This window comes from Heteronotia binoei, chromosome 3 (genome assembly GCF_032191835.1).
Source record: "Heteronotia binoei isolate CCM8104 ecotype False Entrance Well chromosome 3, APGP_CSIRO_Hbin_v1, whole genome shotgun sequence".
Classification (NCBI taxonomy): domain Eukaryota; kingdom Metazoa; phylum Chordata; class Lepidosauria; order Squamata; family Gekkonidae; genus Heteronotia; species Heteronotia binoei.
The window spans coordinates 193,494,892-193,513,652 of NC_083225.1; the positions used below are offsets into that span (position 1 = coordinate 193,494,892).

General features: G+C 53.1%; 1 protein-coding gene across 1 annotated transcript in view; it reads right to left on the minus strand.

Moving 5' to 3' along the window:
• Positions 1–16,674, minus strand: part of LOC132569171 (solute carrier organic anion transporter family member 2B1-like) — a 97,043-nt gene extending 80,369 nt beyond the window's left edge. The window contains exons 1-3 of the mRNA XM_060235360.1: positions 16,501–16,674; positions 16,226–16,388; positions 7,930–8,145 (exon numbers count right to left, since the gene is read on the minus strand). Of these exons, the coding sequence (XP_060091343.1) occupies positions 7,930–8,145; positions 16,226–16,388; positions 16,501–16,674 (553 nt within the window). The remainder of the gene's footprint in view (positions 1–7,929; positions 8,146–16,225; positions 16,389–16,500) is intronic.
• Between the last annotated feature and the right edge of the window lie 2,087 nt (positions 16,675–18,761).

Here is an 18,761-nt window from a genome sequence, read left to right on the forward strand (position 1 = left end):
CTCCTCACTCATGAACTACTGGTTTTAAATTGATTCGTAATTAACTCATTTGATGGATTTATCATGTCTTTATTGTATATATTGGGTTTGAATTTGTAAATTTTATTGGCCGATGAAATGGAGGATAATTAACGGGGTGGGATTTATAATTAATTTTAGCCATCCGATTTAAGTTATTTATTTGACCAATTATATACAAGGGCAATTGAGGGGTGGGTTTTGTTGGGTTAATTCGAATATCGGGATCTAGTAGGGCGGAGTGGACTGGAGAGTGTTAGTGCCTATTGTGGCTAAGACAGCGGCAACTACCAGTGGGGTGATCAACATGTGGAATTCACTGCCCGCGAAGCCAGATGGACCCAGAACGGTTCCAAACAGCCCTGCGGGATCCCTGGCCCTCTGGCGATTCCCTCAATGGCCTGGTCGAGACCTGGAATAGCTGGCTATCTAGGGCCATTGACGAGATCACACCTCGATGCCCTCTACAGCCTCGGAGTAGGCTGGCTCCGTGATATACCCCGGAGCTGGGCCAGCTGAAACAAGGTCTCAGACGGCTAGAGAGGCAATGGCGACGCACCCGTGACGAAGTGACTAGAACATCTTATAGGGAGTTTATGAAGTCCGATGAGATGGCAATCAAGGCAGCAAAGAAAACATACTTTGCGACCAAGATTGTGTCTGCAAATTCGCGCCCAGCACAATTATTTAGGATAATTTGGAATTTTACTATATTGCCACAAGGCAAGCCAAATGTTAAGGAATTGGAAATAGGCTGTGAGGCTTTTGCGAAATTTTTTGCAGACAAGGTCCAATCACTCCGCCATGACTGCCCTGCCATATTGGACACAGTGAGTGAACTCGAGGCTCCGTGCGTGTCTTCTAATTTGATCCTGGACTGCTTCGACCCACTCAGCTTGGAGGAAGTTGACAGAATCCTTGTCACTACACACCCAACTATGTGTGACTACCATGCCCCTCCTGGTTAATTAAGGCCTGCCAGGAGGAGCTAAGATGTCCTATACGGGACATCATAAATAGATCTCTTTCGGAGGGCTTCTTTCCAATGCCCCTGAAAGAGGCAGTGGTCCGCCCCCTCCTGAAAAAGGTTACATCAGATCCGGCCGAATTAAGAACATAAGAGAAGCCATGTTAGATCAGGCCAATGGCCCATCCAGTCCAACATTCTGTGTCACACAGCGGCCAAATATACATACATACATACATACATATATATATATATATATATATATATATATATATATATATATATATATATATATACACACACACACACACACACACACACTGTGGCTAATAGCCACTGATGGACCTCTGCTCCATATTTTTATCTAACCCCTTCTTGAAGGTGGCTATGCTTTTGGACGCCACCACCTCCTGTGGCAGTGAATTCCACATGTTAATCACCCTTTGGGTGAAGAAGTACTTCCTTTTTTGGCTCATTATCGGCCGGTCTCAAACTTGCCCTTTTTGGGCAAAATTATTGAGAGGGCTGTGGCGTTGCAGTTACAGGGCTTCTTGGATGATGCTTCCACCTTGGATCCATACCAGTCCGGCTTCCGCCTGGGCCACAGGGTGGAGACGGTGTTGGTCGCCCTCATGGATGACCTCCGGCGACATCTGGATCGAGGCGGCTCAGCGGTACTGCTGTTGTTAGACCTATCGGCCGCGTTCGATATGGTCGATCATCAGCTGCTGACCCGGCGCCTCGCCGATGCAGGAATTCGGAGGCTAGCCTTACAGTGGCTTTCCTCCTTCCTTGAAGGCCGGGGACAAAGGGTGGTGGTTGGAGGAGAGATGTCCCAGAGACACCTACTTAATTGTGGGGTGCCTCAAGGGGCAGTTCTCTCCCCGATGCTGTTTAATATCTTTATGCGCCCCCTTGCCCAGATCGCCCAGAGACATGGGCTGGGTTGCCATCAGTACGCTGATGACACTCAGCTCTATCTATTGATGGGCGGCCGGACCGCCGACACCCCTATAAACTTGGACTGGGGGTTGCAAGCCGTGGCAGGCTGGATTAAGCTGAGTGGGCTGAAGCTGAACCCAGCGAAGACAGAGGTCCTTTGCGTGGGTCGCGGTGAGCTGGGAGGGGAGATCCCCTACCGGTCTTTGACGATGCGACTGATACCAGTGCACAGGGTCAAGAGCCTGGGAGTGCTACTGGAGCCCTCCTTGACAATGGAGGCACAGTTAGCAGCCACTGCTAAATCCGCCTTCTTCCATCTTAAAAGGGCGAGGCAGCTGGCCCCCTTCCTGGAACGTAGCGACCTAGCAACAGTGATCCATGCAACGGTCACCTCGAGATTAGACTACTGTAATGCCCTCTACATGGGGCTGCCCCTGTGCTGAACTCGGAAACTGCAGCTAGTGCAGAATGCAGCGGCCAGGCTGCTGGTGGGACTACCTCGGTGGGAACACGTGCGGCCTGGGCTGAGGGAGCTGCACTGGCTTCCAATCGTATTCCAAGTTCACTACAAGGTGCTGATTATTACCTTTAAAGCCCTATATGGCCGAGGACCTGCCTACTTTAGGGACCGCCTCTCTCCTTATGTTCCCCAGAGAGCACTGAGATCCAGCTCCCAAAGTCTCCTAAAAATCCTTGGACCAAAGGAGGCCAAACTGAAAGTAACAAGGGAGCAGGCCTTCTCAATAATGGCTCCCCACTGGTGGAATCAGCTACCGGAGGAAGTGCGAGCCCTGCGGGACTTTAACCAGTTCCGCAGGGCTTGCAAAACCACCCTCTTTCAACAAGCCTATAAGGTGGAACTCTGAAAGCGACATCTGGCCATCTGGATATATATCTCACTGAAATGTAGCACCCCTAATTTGTTGTAGTTTTTAAAAATTTTATGTAACTGTTTTAACTGTATTTATGAATTGTATTTTATCATATGAATTGTATTAAAATCATGGTACACACCATGTCTTGTTAGCCGCCCTGAGCCTGCTTCGGCGGGGAGGGCGGGATATAAATAAAACTTCTTCTTCTTCTTCTTCTTCTTCTTCTTCTTCTTCTTCTTCTTCTTCTTCTTCTTCTTCTTCTTCTTCTTCTTCTTCTTCTTCTATTATTATTATTAAGTTCTATGTGCAAGTTTTGTCAGTACACCACTGACCTCTACATTACACTGTCTTGTTGTTTAAAATGTATGGTGTCTCTTAGCGGGTTTTTAAAAAAAAATTATGCAGCTGTACGCTAAGATCCTATAGTTTCGCTAATCCCCAGGTGGGGACAGGGGACCCCCACACACACACAGTTTGGAGGCATGGAAAAGGTGTGCGGTCCCTTTAAATGTGATGGCCAGTACTCCCTTTAGAGTTAAGTTGTACTTGTCCCAACCTTGCTCCTGGCTCCACCCCCAAAGTCTCCTGGCCCGGCCCCCAAAGTCCCCAGATATTCCTTGAATTGGACTTGGCAACCCTATCCTGGCCCCACCTCCAAAGTCTCCTGGCCCCAGCCCCCAAAGTCCCCAGATATTCCTTGAATTGGACTTGGCAACCCTATCCTAGCCCCACCCCCAAAGTCTCCTGGCCCCGCCCCCAAAGTCCCCAGATATTCCTTGAATTGGAATTGGCAACCCTATCCTGGCTCCGCCCCCAATGCCTCCTGGCCCCACCCCCAAAATCTCCTGGCCCCTCCCCCAAAGTCCCCAGATATTCCTTGAATTGGACTTGGCAACCCTATCCTGGCTCCGCCCCCAATGTCTCCTGGCCCCACCCCCCAAACTCTCTTGGCCCCACCCCCAAAGTCTCCCAGCTCCACCCCCAAAGTCCCCAGATATCCCTTGAATTGGACTTGGCAACCCTATCCTTGCTCCGCCCCAAAGTCTCCTGGCCCCACCCCCAAAGTCTCCTGGCCCCACTCCCAAAGTCCCCAGATATTCCTTGAATTGGACTTGGCAACCCTATCCTGGCCCCACCCCCAAAGTCTTCTGGCCCCACCCCCCAAAGTCTCCTGGTTCCGCCCCCAAAGTCTTCTGGCCCCACCCCCCCAAAGTCTCCTGGCCCCACCGCCAAAGTCTCCTGGCTCCACCCCAAAGTCCCCAGATATTCCTTGAATTGGACCTGGCTACACTAATCTCACCTCACTAAAATATTATGATTAGCCAGGAGAGTCCTGCTGCCATGGGGACAGATCTCTTCTCTGGTGGCTTCCGTACTGGCAGTAGGAGTGTCACAAAGTGCACATATCCATTTGGAGCATGAGTCCCACTCTCAATCAGGAGTCCCCAGCGTACCACCCTTTTCTGGTGCCCGCCAAATAAGTTTAGAAAGTGGGTGGGGCTGGGAGGAGCTTTCCCCCAGCAAGGCTTCTGATTGGTCACTGGATATTTGATTGGCTGTGCAGATTTCTTTAAACGTTGCGATAGCATCAGCTGCCATCGCAGCACTAAACGCTTTACTGTGTGACTGAAGGGAAGCCCTGGCAGCCATTCTGTGGTTGGCTCCGCCTCCTTCACAGCCATTTTGCGTGACTTTTCCCAGGCATCAGGATGACTCTTGGAATTTGCTCTGATCTTTTGGAGAGACGCTCCCTACTTCCCTGAGCGGTGAGAAGTTCCGAGACACTTCCCGGAATTCCACCGCCCAAGTTTCTTCCAAGATTTCAGAGTTCTGAATTACCTGGTCTTATTTCTAGAGCTGAACCGATTTATTAGAAGAAAAATAAGAAGAATTGCAGATTTATAGCCCGCCCTTCTGTCTGAATCAGAGACTCAGAGTGGCTTACGATCTCCTATATCTTCTCCCCGCACAACAGACACCCTGTGAGGTGGGTAGGGCTGAGAGAGCTCTCCCAGAAGCTGCCGTTTCAGAGCGGCCTACAATCTCCTTTCCCTCCCTCCCCCACGACAGACACCCTGTGTGGCAGGTGGGGCTGAGAGGGCTCTCCCAGCAGCTGCCCTTTCAAGGACAGAGTCTCAGAGCAGACTACAATCTCCTTTCCATTCCTCCCCCACAACAGACACCCTGTGAGGTGGGTAGGCCTGAGAGGGCTCCCCCAGCAGCTGCCCTTTCAAGGACAAAGACTCAGAGTGGCCTACAATCTCCTTTCCCTTCATCCCCCACAACAGACACCCTGTGAGGTGGGTGCGGCTGAGAGAGCTCTCACAGCAGCTGCCCTTTCAAGGACAACCTCTGCCAGAGCTATGGCTGACCCAAGGCCATTCCAGCAGCTGCAAGTGGAGGAGCGGGGAATCAAACCCAGTTCTCCCAGATAAGAGAGCTATGGCTGACCCAAGGCCATTTCTGCAGGTGCGAGTGGAGAAGTGGAAAATCAAATCCGGTTCTCTCATATAAGAGTCCGGACACTCAACCACTACACCAAACTGGCTCTGCACACCAAACTGGCTCTCCACACCAAACTGGCCCCACAAAAGGATGGAACAGAGAAAAGCCCTCATCCCTGAATTTGTTTTTTTCCCTTTGGATATAGATCAAGATGAGCAGGGGTGTTAGTCCGTCGGTAGCAGCAGAAAAGAGCAAGAACCCAGGAGCACCTTTAAGACTAACAAAATGGATTGCAGGGGAGGAACTTTTGTGAGTCACTCCTCACTTCTTCAGATCTTTACTTCTCACTCCTGAGGAATCCTAGAATGGTAGAGTTGAAAGGGACCTCCAGGGTCATCTAGTCCAACTCCCTGCACAATGCAGGAAACTCACAAACCCCTCCCCCTAAATTCACAGGATCCACATTGCTGACAGATGGCCATCTAGCCTCTGTTGAAAAACCTCCAAGGAAGGAGAGCCCACCACCTCCCGAGGAGGAAGCCTGTTCCACTGAGGAATCGCTCTAATGGTCAGGAATCATAGAGTTGGAAGGGACCTCTTAAATTCCCCTTAAATTCTCAGGATCCTCATTGCTGTCAGATGGCCTTCTAGCCTCTGTTGAAAAACCTCCACGTAAGGAGAGCCCACCACCTCCCGAGGAAGCCTGTTCCACTGAGGAACTGCTCTGTCGGTCCAATGCAGGATCAGCCTAGAGCATCCCTAGAATCATAGAGTTGGAAGAGACCTCCAGGGTCATCTAGTCCAACCCCCTTCACAATGCAGGAAACCCACAAATACCTCCCCCTAAATTCACAGGATCCGCATTGCTGTCAGATGCCATCAAGCCTCTGCTTAAAAACCTCCAAGGAAAGAGAACCCACCACCTCCCAAGGAAGCCTGTTCTACTGAGGAATTACTCCAACAGTCAGGAAGTTCTTCCTCATGTTGAGCCAGAAACTTTTTAAATTTAATTTCAACCCACTGGTTCTGGTCCTACCTTCTGGGGCCACAGAAAACAATTCCACAACATCCTCTATAGGACAGCCCTTCAAGGACTTGAAGATGGTGATCCTAGCACCTCTCAGCTGCCTCCTCTCCTGGCTAAACATCCCCAGCTCCTTCAATCTTTCCTAGGACCAGAACCAATGGGTTGACATTTAATCAAAAGAGTTTCCGGCTCAACATGAGGAAGAACTTCCTGACCGTTAGACGGGTTCCACAGTGGAACAGGCTTCCTCCTCGGGAGGTGGTGGGCTCTCCTTCCTTGGAGGTTTTTAAACAGAGGCTAGATGGCCATCTGACAGCAATGAGGATCCTGTGACTTTAGGGGGAGGTGTTGGTGAGTTTTCTGCCTTGTGCAGCGAGTTGGACTAGATGACCCTGGAGGTCCCTTCCAACTCTATGATTCTACGATTCTAAGACAGACAATATTGCTCTAGGAGAGAAAAAAGACAGGCAACACTGGTACCTGTCTTTTCCCCCTGACCGAGGCTTACAGCAACTTAATGGGAGGGACAGTGGCTCAGTGGTAGAGCATCTGCTTGGTAAGCAGAAGGTCCCAGGTTCAATCACGAGCATCTCCAACTAAAAAGGGTCCAGGTAAATAGGCGTGAAAAACCTCAGCTGGAGACCTTGGAGAGCCATGAATGGGGCTGTGGCTCAGTGGCAGAGCATCTGCTTGGGAAGCAGAAAGTCCCAGGTTCAATCCCCAGCATCTCCAACTAAAAAGGGTCCAGGCAAATAGGCGTGAAAAACCTCAGCTTGAGACCTTGGAGAGCCATGAATGGGGCTGTGGCTCAGTGGCAGAGCATCTGCTTGGTAAGCAGAAGGTCCCAGGTTCAATCCCCAGCAACTCCAACTAAAAAGGGTCCAGGCAAGTAAGCATGAAGAACCTCAGCTGGAGACCCTGGAGAGCCCTGAATGGGGCTGTGGCTCAGTGGTAGAGCATCTGCTTGGGAAGCAGAAAGTCCCAGGTTCAATCCCCAGCATCTCCAACTAAAAAGGGTCCAGGCAAGTAGGCATGAAGAACCTCAGCTTGAGACCCTGGAGAGCCATGAATGGGGCTGTGGCTCAGTGGCAGAGCATCTGCTTGGGAAGCAGATGGCCCCAGGTTCAATCCCCAGCAACTCCAACTAAAAAGGGTCCAGGCAAGTAAGCATGAAGAACCTCAGCTTGAGACCCTGGAGAGCCATGAATGGGGCTGTGGCTCAGTGGCAGAGCATCTGCTTGGGAAGCAGAAAGTCCCAGGTTCAATCCCCAGCATCTCCAACTAAAAAGGGTTCAGGCAAGTAGGCATGAAGAACCTCAGCTTGAGACCCTGGAGAGCCATGAATGGGGCTGTGGCTCAGTGGCAGAGCATCTGCTTGGTAAGCAGAAGGTCCCAGGTTCAATCAACAGCATCTCCAACTGAAAAGGCTCCAGGCAAATAGGTGTGCAGAACCTCAGCTGGAGACCCTGGAGAGCGGCTGCCAGTGTGAATAGACAAGACTGACTTGTTGGACTGAGGGTCTGATTCAGTATAAGGCAGCTTCATATCTTCAGAAGTGGTTTTTCCCACGCTCCAGGAAGGGACCCAGCCACCCCCATGCGCCCCACAGTTTTGATCCCCCGGGTTTACAGAGTACCAGGTGCTAAGGTGCTTACCCACATAGACGGGGGAGTTCCTTCTGCTGGCGAAATCGTCGATGTAGGAGATGCCGAAGGACTGGATGGGAACGGTGCCGATGCCCAGCAGACCCTGCCCGAGCAACAGGAGGAAGAGAGCCAGCTGGCTTTCATCTGCTCCTAGCACAGTGCACTGCTGGGGCTTAGACCTGGTCTTCTGGTCGGGGAGGCAGACGTCTGTAAGGTTGGATTTTTCTGTAGAGGCAAAAGGGGACATGGTTAGTCTTCCACTCCTCCTTGCCTGCTCTGTCTAGCCCGGGGGTGTCGAGCATGCAAGTTTTGGGGCCAAATCAGGTCCCCAGAGGGCTCCTATCAGGCCCCTGAACAACTGGCTGTCATCTGCTTCCTTCTCTCTATATCTTGCTTCCTTCTGCATCACAGATTGCTTTGCCAGGCTCTCTCAATCGCACAGGAACTACAGAACAAAGCGTCTGCTCTCTCAATCGCACAGGAACTACAGAACAAAGCGTCTGTTTTCTCCGTTGGCCTCTCTTCCTTCTCTCTTCTCTTCTCTTCCAAGCCACTCTTCCTTCTATTGGATGAGGCTCCCCCCCAGTCCCTGGGGGAAGGCAGGATAGAGCCAGAGCTTCCTTTGCCCAGTTCCTTGGATCCCATGGGAGAAATACAAAGAAAGCATCTTTAAGACCAACATGTGCTAAGGTTTTAGCATGTTTTAAGTTTTTAAAAAAAACGTATTTGTGTTTTTCTGTGTCCTTATAAAATGTATATCTCTGCTACTTAATCTTAAATAGGTACACACATGGCCCGGCCCAATATGGCCCAGCCCGGCCCAACAAGGTCTCATTTATGTCAGATCCGGCTAGGGTTGCCAAGTCCAATTCAAGAAATATCTGGGGACTTTGGGGGTGGAGCCAGGAGACTTTGGAGATGGAGCCAGGAGGCATTGGGGGTGGAGCCAGGAGGCATTGGGGGTGGAGCCAGGAGACTTTGGGGATGGAGCCAGGAACAAGGCTCTGACAAGCATAATTGAACTCCAAAAGGAATTCTGGCCATCACATTGAAAGGGACCGCACACCTTTTCAATGCCTTCCCTCCATTGGAAATAATGAAGGATAGGGGCACCTTCTTTGGGGGCTCATAGAATTGGACCCCCTGGTACAACCTTCTTGAAACCTAGAGGGTATTTCAAAGAGGGGCACCAGATGCTATGCTGAAAATATGGTGTCTCTAACTCAAAAAACAGCTCCCCCAGATACCCGCAGATCAATTCACCATCATACCCTATGGGCATCATGGAGTGCATAGGGAATCATGGAGTGTTTAGCAGACACTTCCTCCCCCCGCCCCCCCCCGCTTCCTGATGACCCTGAAGTGGGGGGAGGGCCTTCAAACCGGGGGATTCCCTGCCCCCAACTGGGGATTGGCAACCCTAGATCTGGCCCTCGTAACAAATGAGTTTGATACCCCTGGGCTCTCCACTTTTTAAAACTTTCTATGCCAGGGGCCCTCACTAGACCCTCTTGTGGCAAATTCCACATTTTAATCACTCGTTAAGAAGCTTTTCCTTTTGGCCAACTTGAATTTACTGCCCATCAGCTTCACTGGGTGCCTCCAAGTTCTTGTATTTTGGAGTCTAGCCTCCTGTCCCAGCCAGCTCCTCTGAATGGACAACAACACGGCAGAGAGGCTGAGGCCTTCATAACAACATCAGAAGAGCCCTGCTGGATCAGACCAGGGAGGGTCCATCTAGTCCAGCCTCCTGCCTCACACACTGTCCATCCAGTTCCTCTGGAGGGCCAACAACAGGGCAGAGAGGCCGAGGCCTTCCCCTGAGAAGAACCTCAGAAGAGCTCTGCTGGGTCAGACCAGGGAGGGTCCCTCTAGTCCAGCCTCCGGTCTCACACAGTGGCCAGCCAGTTCCTCTGGAGGGCCAACAACAGGGCAGAGAGGCCAAGGCCTTCCCCTGAGGAGAACATCAGAAGAACCCTGATGGATCAGACCAGGGAGGGTCCATCTAGTCCAGCCTCCTGCCTCACACACTGTCCAGCCAGTTCCTCTGGAAGGCCAACAACAGGGCAGAGAGGCCGAGGCCTTCCCCTGAGGAGAACATCAGAAGAGCCCTCCTGGATCAGACCAGAGAGGGTCCCTCTAGTCCAGCCTCCGGTCTCACACAGTGGCCAGCCAGTTCCTCTGGAGGGCCAACAACAGGGCAGAGAGGCCAAGGCCTTCCCCTGAGGAGAACATCAGAAGAACCCTGATGGATCAGACCAGGGAGGGTCCATCTAGTCCAGCCTCCTGCCTCACACACTGTCCAGCCAGTTCCTCTGGAAGGCCAACAACAGGGCAGAGAGGCCGAGGCCTTCCCCTGAGGAGAACATCAGAAGAGCCCTGCTGGATCAGACCAGGGAGGGTCCATTTAGTCCAACCTCCCGTCTCACACAGTGGCCAGCCAATTCCTCTGGAGGGCCAACAACAGGGCAGAGAGGCCGAAGCCTTCCCCTGAGAAGAACCTCAGGCCGAAGCCTTCCCCTGAGAAGAACCTTCCCCTGATGGATCAGACCAGGGAGGGTCCATCTAGTCCAGCCTCCTGCCTCACACACTGTCCATTTAGTCCAACCTCCCGTCTCACACAGTGGCCAGCCAATTCCTCTGGAGGGCCAACAACAGGGCAGAGAGGCCGAAGCCTTCCCCTGAGAAGAACCTCAGGCCGAAGCCTTCCCCTGAGAAGAACCCCTGAGAAGAACCTTCCCCTGATGGATCAGACCAGGGAGGGTCCATCTAGTCCAGCCTCCTGCCTCACACACTGTCCATTTAGTCCAACCTCCCGTCTCACACAGTGGCCAGCCAATTCCTCTGGAGGGCCAACAACAGGGCAGAGAGGCCGAAGCCTTCCCCTGAGAAGAACCTCAGGCCGAAGCCTTCCCCTGAGAAGAACCCCTGAGAAGAACCTTCCCCTGATGGATCAGACCAGGGAGGGTCCATCTAGTCCAGCCTCCTGCCTCACACACTGTCCAGCCAGTTCCTCTGGAAGGCCAACAACAGGGCAGAGAGGCCGAGGCCTTCCCCTGAGGAGAACCTCAGAAGAGCCCTGCTGGGTCAGACCAGGGAGGGTCCATCTAGTCCAGCCTCCTGCCTCACTGTTGTGACCTAGGCTCAAATGGGAGAACTGTTACTTTGGAGGGAAGCCGAACAGGCCAGAGCTGGAACTACACACCAGGGTTCCAGAGAAGTCCTAAGCGTGCCCAATCAGGGGAAGGTAAAACATAAGTAGCCAATCAACATCCAGGCTCATACTGTACCCTGATAGGCCCTTAGGGCCCTGTAAATAGCCAATCCGTGTAGATAGTTAAGGACCAATCAGAAGGGGGCAAGAATTGTATAAAAGAGCGGGCAGTTTGAACTGGGGTTTTGTTCCTGAAGTAAAGCTTGCTGAAATCACTCTCCGACTCTGGTCTCTTATTGCGCCGACCCCAGTACTTCACACTGGCGACGAGGATGGGATGCCAGTAAGAACCAGCAACAGAACCAGGAACACGGGAAGCGGCTAAATCCGAGCCATCTGGGTCACACCCCCGCTCGCAAGCCGCCCAGACGCGCTGCCAAGAATGGAGGCTCCAGCCAACCTCCTACAGCCCTTTAGCATCGATCGCCCCGAGCTGTGGGACTCGTGGGTAGATTCTTCCAGTCATACCTGGCCTTCCGGAATATTACAGAGGCCACCATGCAGAGAGCTCTGCTTATCAGTACGTGTGGCACGGAGACCGTGGACTTAGCCAGGGCACTGCTCCAACCCAGGAAGCTCTGAGAGACGCCGGTGGACGAAATCATCAGCGCTCTGGAGAAGTACTTCCAGCCCCAGCCAACCAAGCTCACCCGGCACTGGGACTTCCGACAAACGACACAGAAGGCAGGCGAAACCGCCATGGCGTTCTTAACAAGCCTGCGCCGGGTGGCAAGCCGATGCAGTTTCGCAGACCTCAACGAAGCCCTTCTCAACCAGTTTGTATGGGGCTTGAGGGACGAAAAACTAGTGCGGAAACTCCTGTCCCTCTCTGATTGCAACTTAACAAAGGCAATTGACGTGGCCACCAGCTGGGAGAAGGGCAGATCAGCAGAGCCACGGCTGACAAGACAGGCTGCGGCACACCAGATCAACCCTGAACCATCTACTGAGGACTCGGACGAGGACAAAGCTCTACAAACCGGCTATCGTTCAGCAGGAAGGAAGACCACCCATGTCCCACAGGGCATGAGACACAAGACACCACCTGCATGTGCAAGTTGCGGGGGCCAGCACGAGCGGAAGACCTGCCGATTCCGGAATGCCACCTGTCGACTCTGCAACAAGGACGGCCACATCGCCTGCGCCTGCAGATCCAAATCCCGAGCACGCGGCCCGCAAAGATCTGCGCACTCCGAGGGCCAGCCAGACTTCGAGATAGACGCTCTCCACGCCCACCGATACCCGGTACAGTACCTACCCTCGCCAGTCAGGCCCTCCAAAATCCGGGTCAATGTAGGGATCGGGGGGGGGGGGGTGCCCTGCCAAATGGAGGTGGACTCTGGGTCAGCATCATCCATCATAGCGGCAGAGACATTTTTTAAAATTCCCACCAGGCTGAGGCCTCGTCTCAGGGACCCGGGGTTTACCTTAGTGGACTTCCAGAAAAATAAGGTGCCTATCTTGGGAGTGGGGCCGGTCCCAGTCCAATACAGGGGGTTCAAGGGCCAGCTGCAGGTGCTAGACCTTTTGGGTCTTGACTGGTTCAAGCCCCTGGGACTAGAGATCAGGGGGGTCAATAAGACTGTCGGAGTGGACTTTAACAAGGTTTGCGAAGAGTTCCCGGCCGTTTTCGACCGCACTTTGGGCTGCTATACGGGTCCCCCGGTCTCACTACACCTCGACCCCACAGTGCGGCCTATTAGGCTTAAAGCGCGGCGAGTCCCATTCGCGCTCAAGCCTAAAATTGAAGAGGAACTGGATAAACTGATTGCACAAGGGATACTAGAGCCTGTCACCCACGCAACCTGGGAAACTCCCATCGTGACCCCAGTCAAGCCCAGTGGGGAGGTGCGGATTTGTGCAGACTACAAGTGCACCCTCAACAAGGCTCTTCAGGCCCACGCATACACTGTGCCCATCGTCAGCCACGTTCTAGCCACCGTAGCCGGTGCAAAAATTTTCAGCAAGTTGGACTTGGCCCAAGCTTACCAGTAGCTGCCGGTGGATGAGGCCACGGCCAACGCCCAAACAACGCTCCGACTCTGGTCTCTTACTGCGCCGACCCCAGTACTTCACACTCACACAGTGGCCAACCAGTTCCTCTGGAGGGCCAACAACAGGGCAGAGAGGCCGAGGCCTTCCCCTGAGAAGAACCTCAGAAGAGCCCTGCTGGATCAGACCAGGAGGGCCCATCTAGTCCAGCCTCCTGTCTAACACAGAGGTCAACCAGTTCTTCTGGAGGTGCAACAACAGGGCAGAGAGGCTGAGCCCTTCCCCTGAGAAGAACATCAGAAGAGCCCTGCTGGGTCAGACCAGGGAGGGTACACCTAGTCCAGCCTCCTGTCTCACACAGTGGCCAGCCAGTTCCTCTGGAGGGCCAGCAAAAGGGCAGAGAGGCTGAGGCCTTCCCCTGAGAAGAACCTCAGAAGAGCCCTGCTGGGTCAGTCCACAGAGGGTCCATCTAGTCCAGCCTCCTGTCTCACACAGTAGCTAACCAGTTCCTGGAAGGCTGACAACTGGGCAGAGAGGGCGAGGCCTTCTGCTGAGGAGAACATCAGAAGAGCCCTGCTGGGTCATACCAGTGAGGGTCCATCTAGTCCAGCCTCCTGTCTCACACAGGGGACAGCCAGTTCCTCTGGAGGGCCAACAACAGGGCATGGAGGCTGAGGCCTTGCCCTGAGAAGAAGAAGATATTGGATTTATATCCTGCCCTCCACTCCGAAGAGTCTCAGAGCAGCTCACAATCTCCTTTACCTTCCTCCCCCACAACAGACACTCTGTGAGGTGGCTGGGGCTGGAGAGGGCTCTCACAGCAGCTGCCCTTTCAAGGACAACCGCTGCCGGAGCTATGGCTGACCCAAGGCCATTCCAGCAGCTGCAAGTGGAAGAGTGGGGAATCAAACCCGGTTCTCCCAGATAAGAGAGCTCTGGCTGACCCAAGGCCATTCCAGCAGCTGCAAGTGGAGGAGTGGGGAATCAAACCCGGTTCTCCCAGATCAGAGAGCTCTGGCTGACCCGAGGCCATTTCAGCAGGTGCAAGTGGAGGAGTGGGGAATCAAACCCGGTTCTCCCAGATAGGAGTCCGCACACTTAACCACTATACCAAGCTGGCTCTTTGAAGAACATCAGAAGAGTCCTGCTGGATCAGACCAGGGAGGGTCCATCTAGTCCAGCCTCCTGTCACACAAAGTGGCCAGCCAGTTCCTCTGGAGGACCAACAACTGGGCAGAGAGGCCAAGGCCTTCCCATGAGGACATCAGAAGAGCCCTGCTGGATTAGACCAGGGAGGGTCCCTCTAGTCCAGCCTCCTGTCTCACATAGTGGCCTATCAGTAGAGAACTTAGAGGAAGAAGTCCTTTTCTGCCTTCCTCACAATACAAGAACTCGTGGACACTCCATGAAATTGCTGAGCAGTCGGTTTAGAACAGATAAAAGGAAGTCCTTTTTCATAGAATTATAGAGTTAGAAGGGACTTCCAGGGTCATCTAGTTCAACCCCCTGCACAATGCAGGAAACTCACAAACACCTCACCCTAAATTCACAGGTTCCTCATTACTGTCAGGTGGCCATCTAGCCTCTGTTTAAAAAAGGGTTATGAACACATGGAATTCACTGCCACAGGAGGTGGTGGCAGCTGCAAGCACAGCCAACTTCAAGAGGGGATTGGATAAACATATGGAGCAGAGGTCCATCGGTGGCTATTAGCCACAGTGTCTGGGGCAGTGAAGCTTTGTACTCTGGGTGCTTGGGGGGGGGGCAACAGTGGGAGAGCTTCTGGAGTTCTGGTCCCCCTAGTGGACCTCCTGATGGCCCCTGAGTTTTTTTACCACTGTGTGACACAGAATGTTGGACTGGTGGGTCTATGAGCCTGATCCAACATGGCGGGGATTGAACCTGGGACCTTTTACTTGCCAAGCAGATGCTCTACCACTGAGCCACAGCCCCATTCATGGCTCTCCAGGATCTCCAGCTGAGGTTTTTCATGCCTACTTGCCTGCACCCTTTTGAGTTGGAGATGCCAGGGATTGAACCTGGAACCTTCTGCTTACCCAGCAGATGTTCTACCACTGAGCTACAGGCCCATTCATGGCTCTCCAGGGTCTCAAGTCGAGGTTCTTCATGCCTACTTGCCTGAATCCTTTTTAGTTGGAGATGCCATTGATTGAACCTGGGACCTTCTGCTTACCCAGCAGATGTTCTACCACTGAGCCACAGCCCCATTCATGGCTATCCAGGGTCTCAGCCTGAGGTTTTTCACGCCTACTTGCCTGGACCCTTTTTAGTTGGAGATTCTGGGGATTGAACCAGGGACCTTCTGCTTACCAAGCAAATGCTCTACCACTGAGCCACAGCCCCATTCACGGCTCTCCAGGGTCTTCAGCTGAGGTTCTTCACGCCTATTTGCCTGGACCCTTTTGAGTTGGAGATTCTGGGGATTGAACCAGGGACCTTCTGCTTACTAAGCAGATGCTCTACCACTGAGGCACAGCCCCATGCATGGCTCTCCAGGGTCTCCAGCTGAGGTTTTTCACGCCTACTTGCCTGGACCCTTTTTAGTTGGAGATTCTGGGGATTGAACCAGGGACCTTCTGCTTACCAAGCAAATGCTCTACCACTGAGCCACAGCCCCATTCACGGCTCTCCAGGGTCTTCAGCTGAGGTTCTTCACGCCTTCTTGCCTGGACCCTTTTGAGTTGGAGATTCTGGGGATTGAACCAGGGACCTTCTGCTTACTAAGCAGATGCTCTACCACTGAGGCACAGCCCCATGCATGGCTCTCCAGGGTCTCCAGCTGAGGTTTTTCATGCTTACTTGCCTCGACCCTTTTAGTTGGAGATGCCGGGGACTGAACCTGGGACCTTCTGCTTACCAAGCAGATGCTCTACCACTGAGCCACAGCCCCATTCATGGCTCTCCAGGGTCTCCAGCTGAGGTTCTTCACGCCTACTTGCCTGGACCCTTTTAAGTTGGAGATGCCGGGGATTGAACCTGGGACTTTCTGCTTACCAAGCAGATGCTCTACCACTGAGCCACAACCCCTTTATCCATCCCCCGCAAGGCTCAAACAGGACATTGATCAAAAGCCCTTACCCGGAACGGAGCGATCGAACTCGTAGATTCCCAGGACGAACTGAGGAAGGGCGATGATGAAGGCCGCGACGGAGACCAGCATGGCCCCGCAGCCGATCACCCGGGGCCTGTGGACTCGGCTCCCGAAGTAGCTCACAAAGATTATCAGCAGCGTGTTCCCCACCTGGGTGAGCAACAGGAGAGGCCTGAGAGGCCTGCGGGAACACAGGAGAAGAGCTGCCCACACCCTTCGGAGGAGAGGGAAGGAGAAAGGATGGCCCAGTCGCAGGTGGTACCTCGTTGAAGGAGCCCACCAATCCGGACGTCTGGTGGGAGAATCCGAAGCGCTTCTCGATGCTCGAAATGGAGGCCTTCATTAAGCTAGAGATCATCAGCTGTGTGAGTTGCAGAAGACTCAGGCATGCCACGAAGAACTGCAAGGAAGAAAAGGGGCAAACACTGGAATCCATGAGAACATAAGAGAAGCCATTTTGGATCAGACCAATGGCCCATCCAGTCCAATACTCTGTGTCACGCAGTGACCCAAAAAACCAGGTGCCATCAGGAGGTCCTCCAGTGGGGCCAGGACACTAGAAGCCCTTCCACTGTGCCCCCCACCCAAGCACCAAGAAGACAGAGCATCACTGCCCCAGACATGAGAACATAAGAGAAGCCATGTTGGATCAGGCCGATGGCCCATTCAGTCCAACACTCCGTGTCACACAGTGGCCAAAAAACCCAGGTGCCATCAGGAGGTCCACCAGTGGGGCCAGGACACTAGAAGCCCTCCCACTGGGCCCCTCCCAAGCACCCAGAGCATTACTGCCGCAGACATAGGAACATAAGAGAAGCCATGTTGGATCAGGCCAATGGCCCATCCAGTCCAACACTCTGTGTCACGCAGTGGCCCAAAAAACCAGGTGCTATCAGGAGGTCCACCAGTGGGGCTAGAAGCCCTCCCACTGTGCCACTCTCCAGCACCAAGAGTACAGAGCATCACTGCCACAGACAGAGAGCTGCACAATGCACTGTGGCTAATAGCCACTGTTGGACCTCTGTTCCATGTGTTTATCCAATCCCCTCTTGAAGCTGGCTATGCTTGTAGCCGCCACCACTTCCTGTGGCAGTGAATCCATGAAACTCTGTTGAGCCTTTTATCTTATACCAGCTGGGGGATGTATGGAAGGAGTGGAGGCAACTGAGACCACCAACTGCAGAATTGGACTTTTTTTTTTAGACCGTATTGTTTTTAGATTATATATTGTTTTATTATATGTCTCTGGTCTTAACCTTGTGTTATTGACCGTTCTTACCCACTCAGAGCCCATTCGGGAAAATGTGGGCTCTAAATCGAAAATAATCAATCAATCAATCAATCAATCTAGGCCTTCAGGTTTTCATTCCATCTAAACAGCTCAATGCGCTGGGGATGGTCCTTCACTCCTTCAATGGCACCTTTGAGAATGGAAGGTCTGTGGGAGGGAATGCCAGACTGTGGCTCTTTCGCGCAAATGGCGAAGCTCTCAATGCCCCCTCAGCCCCGTTGGCCAGCTTGGAGCAGGCATTTGTCTCTTTAAATCACTTCTCAAGTCAAGCGGTATGGGGAATGTATGTAAAGTTGCTGTCTCTCAGCCTCCCCCTCCCTCTCCCTATCCATTCCCTTCCTCCCTCCCACCCTTCCCTCCTCCTCTACCTCCCCCTCCCCTCCCCCCTCCCTATCCTCCTAATTCCTAATTCCTCCTCTTCCACCAACTACTCCTCCCTCCTCCTCCTCCTTCTCCCTCACCCTCCCTCTTCTCCTCCTTACTTCCTTCCCTCCCTCCCTTCCCTCCTTCCTTCCTTCCTCTTCTCTCCTTCCTCCTTCCCTTCTTTCCTCCCTCCTTCCTTCTTTCCTCTCCTTCCTTCCTTTCCTCCTTCTTTCCTCCCTCCCTCCCTTCTCTCCTTTCCTCCCTCCCTTCTCTCCTCCCTCCCTTCCTTCTTCCCTCCTTCCTTCCTTCCTCCCTCCCTCCCTTCTCTCCTTCCTTCCCTCTTTCCTCCCTCCTTCCCTCCTTCTTTCCTCCCTCCCTCCTCTCCTTTCCTCCCTACCTCCCTTCTCTCCTTCCTTCCTTCTTCCCTCTCTTTTCTTCCTTCCCTCCTTCTTTCCTCCCTCCCTTCTCTCCTTCCTTCCCTCCTTCCTTTTTTCCTTCCTCCCTCCCTCCCTTCCCTCCTTCTTTCCTCCCTCCCTCCTCTCCTTTCCTCCCTTCCTCCCTTCCTCCCTCCCTTCCTTCCTTCCTTCCCTTCCTTCCTTTCTCCCTCCCTCCCTCCCTTCCTTCTCTTTTCTTCCTTCCCTCCCTTCTCTCCTTCCTTCCTTTCTCCCTCCCTCCCTCCCTTCCTTCCTTCCTTCCTTCCTTCCTTCCTTCTTTCCTCCCTCCTTCCTTCTTCCCTCTCCTTCCTTCCTTCCTTCCTTCCCTCCTGCTTTCCTCTCTCCCTTCGTTCTTCTCTCCTTCTTTCCCCCCTCCCTCCCTCCTCCCTCCCTTCTGTCCTTCCTTCCTTCTTTCCTGCCTCCCTCTCTCCTTCC